The sequence below is a fragment of the Cucurbita maxima genome, unplaced genomic scaffold, assembly GCF_002738345.1.
Source record: "Cucurbita maxima cultivar Rimu unplaced genomic scaffold, Cmax_1.0 Cma_Scf00011, whole genome shotgun sequence".
Classification (NCBI taxonomy): Eukaryota; Viridiplantae; Streptophyta; class Magnoliopsida; order Cucurbitales; family Cucurbitaceae; genus Cucurbita; species Cucurbita maxima.
Window position 1 is genome coordinate 2,867,463 of NW_019272027.1, and position 11,436 is coordinate 2,878,898.

Below are 11,436 nucleotides of genomic sequence, written 5' to 3' on the forward strand. Positions count from 1 at the left end.
AACTGACTTGCTTGTATTCAGGCCGAGTCATTAACCTTGTCTCTAAATTGGGAAGTATGTTTACATAGTTTGTTACTTCATTTATCAGTATCTTGATTCTAGATCACTCAGCCGTTCAACTTTTACACCAAGGTAAACCCTTACTAGAATGAGTCATTTTAATTCATACCTCTTACTAATACTTAATTAGGTTAGAGTCAACTAAGTACTTTGAAAATGATTCCTACCACTCGTTCGGCCCTAAATAGCTAAAGTTACCAAATAGAATGAGTCTGGCACTCTTGAATATTTAGATGTCATCGAACTTTATTTCTCATTCGAACAAGCTTACCGAGAATCGACCCTTGACTCTTTCTACTTGTTATTGCCTTTTAGCTATTCATCCATTCAAACATTCAAACATTATCGAGACATGATGAGTAATTGTATCCATTCCATGTCCATTGAGCATACCATATTAGAGCTCCCTTCAAATAAGGGACAAGGTGCAATATGGACACACTCGTGCCCCTCAACATTGTTAAAGGGTTTCATGAAGATGACGTTTGAGACTCTCATTCACACCACACATACATGTATGTATAATAAGGCACTTCTTTTATGTCATCCATGAACATCAAATATGGTGAAGACCGAAGAGTTATACACTAGTATGTAGTATACTTTTGTTTTGTTTGTTCTGAAATCTAGCATACACATCTTTCACTCTGCACTTAATTCTAGAGTCACTGGTCGAAACTCATGATGCAACTCCAACTTTCGAGGTTACGACTTGGAACCTCATATGGTTCTCACATTGTCGACACCACCAACGCTTCTAATCTTATTTGTGCCTCAGATTAACTTTCTTGCATATTTTTTCTTGTGTTGGGTGCCACACCATCATCTTTAGATGCATCACAACACTTATTTTTCAGCTATTAACTTGCCTATTGAACAAGTATGTCACCACAATTTTCTTGCACTATTGGTGGTGAGCCTCAACCCACTCTCTTATATTAAGGTTAAGAGTTAGAGACACTCTTTCTCACTTAACCTATTCATCGTTCAAGTTAAAATTAGTATAATTCAACACGCACTTCTAGCAGATTCAAAATTTTACTGTCTCACTTCTAAATATCGTTGACCTACCGAACGAAAAGAAAAGAAAGGGAGGTTAAAAGTAATATTTGGAAATGTAATATTCTAAAATGTTTTTTTTTTAAATGCTTTTTATCAATTTTTGGATAGTAGGTTCAAGTTTTTTTTTTTTTTTTTCTTTTTTGGTGGGCACTTTCCATTTATTTGTGAAGTTTACATTTTATTTTTTCTAAAAATCTCTTTCTTTTTTATCAAATTATAATCTTTAAATCATGAAATTTATTATTATCATTACAGGAAAAAAAAAAGCTTAAATGATTTTCTAAATTTTAGTATATAATAATTATCTTGGTTCTATTTTTTCGATTATTATTGTGAATAATTTTTTTAATATATTAATTTTTCATTTTTTAATATAATTAATCTTTCGATTATTATTGTGAATAATTTTTTTAATATATTAATTTTTCATTTTTTAATATAATTAATCTAAGGCAGTAAACAGGAAAAAAAATTAATCTATGTCAAATTATTTTTATATAATAATAATAATAATAATAAAAAAAAAAAAAAAAAAAACTCCATCATTCTCTCTTCTGCTTTTTTCTCCTCTCCTCCTCTCTTCCTCCTTCCGGCAGCTCAGGTTTATTTTTTTTTTCCTCCCTTGCTCTCCGAGCGGCAGCCACACACTAACATCGCCGATCTCCGATCGCCGCCACGCCCCCCACCGCCACTTTTCTTTATCTTCTTCTGATCTCACCCTGTGCTGCAACCTCACGTCGCACGGGTTCCTAACACAGGGTAAATGAGATCTCTCAAAGCCTCCGCCTCCAACAATGGAAGCAGCAGGAGGCTTACGCTTCTTCATCTCGTTTGTGCTGCTGCACTCTTCTCTCTTGTAGTTTTCGTCATTCAATCCTCATTCTTTGCAGGTTCTTCGTCCCTCATTTCCTTGTATCTTCGACATCAATTCTTAAATATTTTCTCTAAGATCTTGTTTAAAACTTCAGGTTATCAGCAGCCTCTTGCAGATCTCAACAAGGAGGAGGTTCGGATTTTGTCGGATTTTCAGTCCAGCATTCAGCAATGCGTGGTTTGTATCATGTTTAGCTTTAGTTTATTTCTTTCATATTTTGTTCCGTTTTTCGATTGTACATTTGCTGGACGAGGGAAAGAGCTCAGCCTATGTGATCATTTGAACCGATTGTTGATTTCTTTTAATTAATTTTCATTTCGGAATGAAATCGATTTTTCGATTCCAGTGCTATGAATTATGATACTGTTTGTTGCATGCTCCATTGCATCCTAATATGTATAGGAGTATAAGGCAAGTAGTAATTTCGAGCGCTTTTTGGAGAACATTTAGTTATGTCGTCCGATCTTCTCTACTTTTGGTTAGATGAAGCAGCACAATTTGAGTGTTCTTTGTTCTATTGTTTTGCATTGCCTTTTTTTTTCCTTCAGTACCCATGGGCGTCAAGCCAGTCGTGACAAATTTCAGGACCTACTGCTTGAACCCTACGCTCCGATGTGCCAACCAAAGGTGGTTGGCACATGTCCTGAGTGTTAGATGAAAGTCCCACATCGGCTAATTTAGGGAATGATCATGGATTTATAATCAAGGAATACTCTCCCCATTGGTTTGAAGCCTTTTGGGGAAGCCCAAAACAAAGCCATGAGAGCTTATGCTCAAAGTGGACAATATCATACTATTGTGGAGAGTCGTGTTCATCTAACATGGTATCAGAGCCATGCCCTAAACTTAGCTATGTCAACAGAATCCTCAAATGTCGAACAAAGGACTCCAAAAGAAAAAGGAGTCGAGGCTCAGTAAAAGATGACCAAGACTCCAAAAGAAAAGGAGTCGAGCCACGATTAAGGGGAGGCGTACTTTGTTCGAGGGGAGATGTTGGATGAAAGTCCCACATCGGCTAATTTAAGGAATGATCATGGGTCTATAATCAAAGAATACTCTCTCTATTGGTTTGAGGCTTTTTGGGGAAGCCCAAAGCAAAGTCATGAGAGCTTATGCTCAAAGTGGACAATATCATACTATTGTGGAGAGTTGTGTTTATCTAACATTGAGAATGCCGGTTGTCTTTTCAAATATTGCATCTTAGTGGTTTTAATTATTTTTTTAAAAAAATTATGCATTATGTATGTGGATTACTCCCTGCAGTTTCAGTTATCTTTTGAGCTTCATCTGAACATGAAATTTGGTATAGGCAAACAGGGGACTTGGACTCACCGCTCATATTATTGACCACTGCAAGCTAATTCTCAAGTTCCCAGAAGGCACAAATAGTACCTGGGTCTCTCTCTCTCTCTTTCTTTGTGGTGTGTGTGTGTGTGTGTGTGTGTGTTCACCCATTTTCTTTGTTGCTGATTTTTTTATGCTTTGTATGGGCAGTATAATGAGCAGTTCAAGATTTATGAGCCATTGGAATACCCATATGATGTGTGTGAGGCCATACTATTGTGGGAACAGGTTGGTATTAGCCATCTTCAATCTGTGCAATCTCTTAAATACTATACATGTCCATTCTAATGTGCGTTGAGCAATACAGTATCGCAACATGACTACTGTCTTGACGAGAGAGTATTTGGATGCAAGGCCTGATGGCTGGTTTGATTATGCTGCAAAGAGGATAGCACAATTGTAGGGTTACTCATATCTTATTCCTTCGAGTTGATTTCTTCTGGTGGTTTTCTTTGAACTAGTGACGGCAACTGTTTTGGTGGAGTGAAATCTATTCGTCTTTGTGTAGGGGAGCGGATAAATGTTACAATAGATCTCTTTGTGAGGAACACCTAAATTTGATCCTGCCATCCAAACCTCCTTTTCACCCCCGGCAGTTTAAAACCTGTGCAGTTGTGGGAAACTCTGGAGATCTTCTAAAGACAGAGTTTGGTGAAGAAATCGACAGTCATGATGCTGTTATTCGTGATAATGAGGCACCTGTAAATGAAGTAAGCTAGCTAGCTTCTCTAGTCAATACTTTCAATACTTACTGCAAGAGTCTTTTCATTGTTTATTGATTTATTAAACGGCTTGTTTAAGTTAGCTAGAGTCTTTTACTTGGTAGTTTGTTCTGTAATTAGTAATTGAATAACTCTTGCTATGGTCATATGGTCATTTGTGTGAGATCCCTCATTGGTTGGAGAGGAGAACGAAGCATTCCTTATAAGAGTGTTGAAACCTTTCCCTAGTAGGTGTAGTTTTAAAACCTTGAGGGAAAACCTAGAAGGGAAATCTCAAAGAGGACAATATCTAATAGCGGTGGGTTTGGGTTGTTACAAATGGTATCAGAGCCAAACACGGACGGTGTGCCAATGTCCTCGCTGGCTCCCAAGGGGAGTGGATTGTGAGATCCCACATTGCTTGGAAAGGAGAATGAAACATTCCTTATAAGGGTGATAAAACCTCTCCCTAGTAGGCACGTTTTAAAACCTTGAGGGGAAACCCATAAGGGAAAGCTCAAAGAGGACAATATCGCCAGTAGTGTGGTGGGCTTCAGCTGTTACAATTTGTGCCTTATGCATTTGTGTTGTTTTGAGTACGTTCTTTTTAGTTGTTAAGTTATTCTTGCATGCCTACAAAAAATTCAGCATCAATAGCTGTTTCCCTTTCCATTTTCCCTTGTTGCCCCAACCCGTCAATGTATCACTAGAAACCATACTCATCAAGACTTCAATGAAAGGACCGACATGTATTTGTTCAGAAATATTAAGTTGTGAATATGTAGATTATAATGCTTTTACATGTAAGAAAATTTGTGCACACAATTTTGGACTTTTGCCATCTTCATTCAAATTGTGGGATTCGAACATTTACATTCAATAAATTATTTAAACGCCAAAAAAATGGTGAAATAGACATGTACCTTGTAACAAAGACGTCAAACAATGAATGTTTATAGAGAAATTCAAGAATTATATATGGGAGTATTCTTTATATATCATTAGTTTTCTCTAGTATTTCTGGAGTTTATGAGGAATAATATAGCTGATTTTTATGTCTTAGTTTTTAAGTCTAAGAATATTGGTTATGTAGCAAACAGCACAAACTATTCACTGTGTTCTGGCTAGGCTTGTTAATGAAGTACGACACCGCTAGAAGCCTAAGAATACTGTCGAAAGTAGAATATCGAAAGTATTACATAATAATTAGAAAATGGATAGTTCAGGAACTTCAATACACGGTCTTTCTGATGACACTTGAATCTGAACTCTGTGGTTTCTCATCTTTGAACATTACGTACTTGATTCTGCACATTTTGTGACATTGATTTCTTCTCCTTCTATGATTAAGTTCTCCGGAAGATATTTAGATACTCATGTTGATCCCTATGATCCCCTGTAGAAATATGCCAAATATGTTGGTCTGAAGAGGGATTTTCGTCTTGTTGTAAGAGGTGCTGCTCGCAATATGATTAAAATTCTAAATGGGTCTGGTAAGTGATCTTAAATCTGTTGTTAAATATTACTCGGACTCTTGTTTAAGATGTGTCAGGTCTGATGATCTCTTTTCTTTCTTCAGATGATGAGGTACTTATTATCAAGAGCGTGATTCACAGAGACTTTAATGCAAGGATCAAGGTAAAAGCTAATTCATATTCTTATGTGGTAAATTCTCTTATTACTGTAAGGTAATGCTGACAGGGGAGGAAAGGAAAAAAATGGAATGAGGTTAGGGGATTGTAATAGTCCAAGTCCACACCTAGCAGATATTGTCCTTTTTTAGCTTTCTCTTTCGAGCTTTCCCTCAAGGTTTTAAATGCGTATACTAAGTAGAGGGTTCCATGTCATTATAAAGAATGCTTCGTTCCTGACTCCAACTGATGTGGGATCTCACAATCGATCTCCTTTTGGAGCCTAGCGTCTTTGCTGGCACTCGTTTTCCTCTCCAATCGATGTGAGACCCCCAATCCACCCTCTTTCGAGATCCAACGTCTTTGTTGGCACACCGACTGGTGTCCACCCCCCTTCGGGGCTGAACCTCCTCGCTTACACACTGCCTGGTGTTTGTAACAACCCAAGCCCACTGCTAGCAGATATTATCTTCTTTGGGCTTTCCCTTCTGGGTTTACCCTCAAGGTTTTAAACGCGTCTGCTAGGTAGAGGTTTTCACACCCTTATAAAGAAAATGCTTTGTTCCCCTCCTTAACCGATGTGGGATCTCACAGAGATGATCTAGTTTTGAAAATTATAATGATTTTATGGAAAGGGAAAGGCTTTGTATCCACGATTGTTTTGCTTTCTGATGCTTTGGAAACTTATTACCTTTTGTAAATGATTTTTATGCCTTATATTGCAGCTTATTCCAAATCCAGTTTATCTCTTCCAAGGTATTGTTCTACGTAGAGGTGCCAAGGGAACTGGAATGAAATCTATTGAATTAGCTCTCTCTATGTGTGATATTGTTGACATATATGGTTTCACGGTTGATCCTGGCTACACTGAATGGTAAGTTTAACTCGCTTGCAGGTTGATTCATGTTTTGTTTCTTGCCACTAACAAGTTGAAATTTTCTCTGTTCCAGGACAAGGTACTTCTCAACGCCCAGGAAAGGCCATAACCCGCTTCAAGGAAGGGCATACTACCAGCTATTAGAGTGCCTCGGCGTAAGTTTTTCAACCCCGCCCCCCACACACATGCACCCACGGAAAAAAAATGGTGAGATCCATGCCTTGCCTTGCCTTGCCTTGCCTTGATAACTCATGTGGCTTAGGGCTTCTCAGGTTATAAGGATTCACTCTCCGATGAGATCGAAGAGGAAGCTAGACTGGTCTGATGTTCCCGATCGAGAAACGATTCGGAGGGCTCATGCTGCAGCCTTGAGCTTAAAGAGGAGTCAATCCGGGCAAGGGGGCGATTTGGGACAGTTTGGTAGCTGTAAAGTGTGGGGCAATGTGGAGCCTGGAATGGAAGGTCCTATCTCAGGATCCCCTGATATGAGTGATACCAGGAAAAAGTCAAGTTACAGTAAGTGGGAACTTACACCTTTTAAAAGTTTGAGAAAAGAATCACAAGATCATTTCAAGCAGATGGAAGGGGTCTCCCTCTACAAAATGGACGGTAATAAGTTGGACGATCTCGTATGTGTGAGACATTCTTTGGATTCCGTCACATAAACAACGCTCTCAACAATATGCTATTTGCCAATACCTTCTCCCCAATTAGGACTCACCCGTTACACGTATCGACGATATCCATGGTTGATTAGAGGATGCCTTCCTTCAGCTCTGGCTGATGGCTAGGCACAACAGTAGAGGCAACATAGAAATATCAGTCCTTTCTGCAAGATCGGTCGAGACGTTGTGTGCTATCTTCTATGCCTGACTTAGAACTCGGAGCTACCAAGTACACGGTATGGCTTTTAGTTCGAATCAATTTATTCATCTGCTTTGATTCTAAATAGATTGTAAAGCATGTATTTTAGCCTCTGAAAGATTAGTGTATCATTATTTATTCTTGCGATTATTTGTAAAGACTGAAGGTAAAAAAATGTCCATTACTGGTTTAAGTAATGTAACACATCCTCTTAGACAAAAGTTGATTGAAATCATTTTTCTTTGCTTTATTCCTAAAAAATGAAACCACAAATTAAGTTCATAAAATTTCTTAGGTTGAGCTACCAACTTAGGAACTTTGGTCCCTCACATCGGTTAGAAATCGTCAGGTCGATGGTGATACGTAACGGATCAAAGTGGACAATATATGCTAGCGGGTATCAGAGCCAAACATTAGACGTGCTAGCAAAGATGTTGGCCCTCAAGGGAGGTGGATTGTGAGATCTCACATTGGTTGGAGATGGGAGCAAAGACGTTGGCCCTCAAGGGAGGTGGATTGTGAGATCTCACATTGGTTGGAGATGGGAGCAAAGACGCTGGCCCTCAAGGGAGGTGAATTGTGAGATCTCGCATTGGTTGGAGATGGGAGCAAAGACGCTGGCCCTCAAGGGAGGTGAATTGTGAGATCTCGCATTGGTTGGAGATGGGAGCAAAGACGCTGGCCCTCAAGGGAGGTGGATTGTGAGATCTCGCATTGGTTGGAGATGAGAGCAAAGACGCTGACCCTCAAGGGAGGTGAATTGTGAGATCTCACATTGGTTGAAGCTGACTCTTAAGGGAGGTGGATTGTGAGATCTCACCTTGGTTGGAGCTGACCCTCAAGGGAGGTGGATTGTGAGATCTCGCATTGGTTGGAGATAGGAGCAAAGACGCTGGCCCTCAAGGGAGGTGGATTGTGAGATCTCACATTGGTTGGAGATGAGAGCAAAGACGCTGACCCTCAAGGGAGGTGAATTGTGAGATCTCACATTGGTTGAAGCTGACTCTCAAGGGAGGTGGATTGTGAGATCTCACCTTGGTTGGAGCTGACCCTCAAGGGAGGTGGATTGTGAGATCTCACATTGGTTGGAGATGGGAGCAAAGACGCTGGCCCTCAAGGGAGGTGGATTGTGAGATCTCACATTGGTTGGAGATGAGAGCAAAGACGCTGACCCTCAAGGGAGGTGAATTGTGAGATCTCACATTGGTTGAAGCTGACTCTCAAGGGAGGTGGATTGTGAGATCTCACCTTGGTTGGAGCTGACCCTCAAGGGAGGTGGATTGTGAGATCTCACATTGGTTGGAGATGGGAGCAAAGACGCTGGCCCTCAAGGGAGGTGGATTGTGAGATCTCACATTGGTTGGAGATGAGAGCAAAGACGCTGACCCTCAAGGGAGGTGAATTGTGAGATCTCACATTGGTTGAAGTTGACTCTTAAGGGAGGTGGATTGTGAGATCTCACCTTGGTTGGAGCTGACCCTCAAGGGAGGTGGATTGTGAGATCTCACATTGGTTGGAGCTGACCCTCAAGGGAGGTGGATTGTGAGATCTCACATTGGTTGGAGCTGACCCTCAAGAGAGGTGGATTGTGAGATCTCACATTGGTTGGAGCTAACCCTCAAGGGAGGTGGATTGTGAGATCTCACATTGGTTGGAGATGAGAGCAAAGACGCTGGCCCTCAAAGAAGGTGGATTATGAGATCTCACATTGGTTGGAGACAGGAACTAAGCATTCCTTATAAGGGTGGAAACCTCTCCCCAACAAATGTGTTTTAAAATCATAACGATGATACGTAACAGGCCAAAACGGACACTACCTGCTAGTAGTAGTCTTTGGTTATTACAACAAAATGAGTTGAAAAGTATCATACCTGAGGTATGTTGTCTTCATGCACGAGCCAAAGAACTTGATGCTAGAACAAGTCTTCGATCTAATCCCGACGTTCACATGCACGAGCCAAAGAACTTGATGCTAGAACAAGTCTTCGATCTAATCCCGACGATGAACGGTTGATGTAATTTAGATATAATGAGAAATATCTTGGGGAGATTCACAAATATCTCCAAGGTGATGGGAAAGTGAAAGCTTCCTCTAAATGAATAAATATCAAACAAAGAGGATGCAAAGGTATCTTATCCAAAGGAACAGCCTCCAATCTCTGACATTTCAACACAACCACTGTTCTTTATAAAGGCTAACGAGTAAGAGGCTTCTACTCATTCAAATCTCAAGCTTTAACATATCATAGCGTAATGCAAGCTGTTCTTAGCATTGTTGTTCCTCCCCTTCTACCCTCCTTAACACCTTCCAACAACCTTTCTCATTTTCCCTCGATCCGCTCTCTCTCTCTTCCTCGTGCCGTTCAACAAGAAAAGTAGTTACCGCTGTCGCTTACGATGCCTCGGTGGTTGATTACAGTTCTGTAATCTCGTAAGTCATTTTCTCTCACATGCTTCTCTTTTATGTTGAACTTAAGTTTGAACCATTCATCGATATATTTAAGTGTCCATGGTGTAAACACTAAATTTATGTCATTAATAATAGTTTTAAGATCGAAACTGTGTAGATTTACTCCGGCCATAAGCTCGTATGGTTTTGAGTTCTAATGATTATGATCGGGAGAATTAAATCGTCAAATTTTAAAATGATAATCGACGTCTTATTTAATAAAGTATGCTTGAATTGACTCGTATGCTCAGGTTTGAGACAAGGTGTAATAAACTATATTCGAATTGACCCGTATGCTTGAGTTCGAGTTAGAGTATAATAAACTATGCTTGAACTGACCCGTATGCTCAAGTTCGAGTTAGTGATATGGAAAATCAACCCAAGGGAAAGTATGGAACGGATTACCTTGATGATTAAGATTGAGAGTAAAGAAAACTCGTTTCTAAACTCGTGATTCGAATCACTCCACAAGAGGTTTGATTAATACCACTTAAATGACTCTACATGCAAATTCTAAACACAAGAATTTGCAAGGAAAGTTTAGCTCTCAACAAAGCTGAAATAGAAATTTTATTCTTAATTCCAAAATCTGATGTCTAATCAAAGAAAAGAAGGTTTTATATAGCTCTTACAACCTTAACCTATGTGATATATAACTCCCAAATTAAATGAGCTAGTAAATGAAAAATACTCATAACCTCCATATTAAAAAAAGAAGGCTTTATATAGCCCTTACAACCTTAACCTATGTGACATATATCTCCCAAATTAAATAGGCTAGTAAATGAAAAATACTCATAACCTCTCTACTAAAATGGCTAGTTAATGGTGGAATATAGTAACCTAGGTGGGTTACAATATAACCTTTAACTCCTATATTTAAAACTAGCTTAAATATGACAAACAAATAGTTAAACTATAATTAAATAATGCAATTAATAAAATGTGCTTATTGACTCATCCTTGAACTAGTTTCATAAATTCAGCGGAGTTCATTAAATGCAACTTAAAGTAAATTTAATTCATCTCTTTCTTGAAGCTCAACTTTGCACAACATATAAGAGAGATCTCCAACGTCTTTTAGAATTTCCTTTGATGAGTTAATCATAGCTTGAATATAACTGTATAAGGTTTGTTGTAGCTTCTTAGTTCTCGTCCTTGTAATTGGACTTTGAGGTATGAAAATTCCTTGGTCGTGGTTCATATCAGTTAGGGTATAATAAAATATACTTAAACTGACCTGTATGCTCGGGTTCGAGACAATGTGTAATAAACTATACTCAAGTTGACCTGTATGCTCGGGTTCGAGACAGTGTGTAATAAACTATACTCAAGTTGACCTGTATGTTCAAGTTCGAGTTAGGGTGTAATAAACTATGCTTGAATTGACCCATATGCTCAGGTTCAAGTTAAAGTATAATAAACTATGTTCAAATTGACTCGTATGCTCGAGTTCGAGACATGGTGTAATAAACTATGCTCAAATTGACCAATATGCTCGAATTCGAGTTAGTTTGTAATAAATTATGCTCAAGAAAAAAAAAAAAAAAAAAAAAAAAAAAAAAAAAAAAAAA

The 11,436-nt window shown here is 38.9% G+C and overlaps 1 protein-coding gene across 1 annotated transcript; it reads left to right on the forward strand.

Annotated features, from left to right (window-relative positions):
* Positions 1 to 1,683: 1,683 nt before the first annotated feature.
* Positions 1,684 to 7,618, forward strand: LOC111486661 (sialyltransferase-like protein 1). Its single transcript, XM_023133870.1, has 11 exons — positions 1,684 to 2,012; positions 2,091 to 2,173; positions 3,306 to 3,392; positions 3,491 to 3,568; positions 3,648 to 3,739; positions 3,849 to 4,050; positions 5,444 to 5,534; positions 5,621 to 5,679; positions 6,398 to 6,546; positions 6,623 to 6,704; positions 6,822 to 7,618. Exons 1-11 carry the CDS (start codon positions 1,886 to 1,888, stop codon positions 7,212 to 7,214), a joined length of 1,443 nt encoding a protein of 480 aa, XP_022989638.1. The 5' UTR covers positions 1,684 to 1,885; the 3' UTR covers positions 7,215 to 7,618.
* The last annotated feature ends 3,818 nt before the right edge of the window (positions 7,619 to 11,436 follow it).

What these genes read in the sequence shown, in the direction of transcription:
- LOC111486661 (XM_023133870.1), top strand. Translation starts at nt 1,886, where the DNA reads ATGAGATCTCTCAAAGCCTCCGCCTCCAACAATGGAAGCAGCAGGAGG. An exon ending in GCAAAGAGGATAGCACAATT is followed by an intron (nt 3,740 to 3,848) that starts GTAGGGTTACTC and finishes GTCTTTGTGTAG; the next exon opens with GGGAGCGGATAAATGTTACA. An exon ending in GATCCTGGCTACACTGAATG is followed by an intron (nt 6,547 to 6,622) that starts GTAAGTTTAACT and finishes TCTCTGTTCCAG; the next exon opens with GACAAGGTACTTCTCAACGC.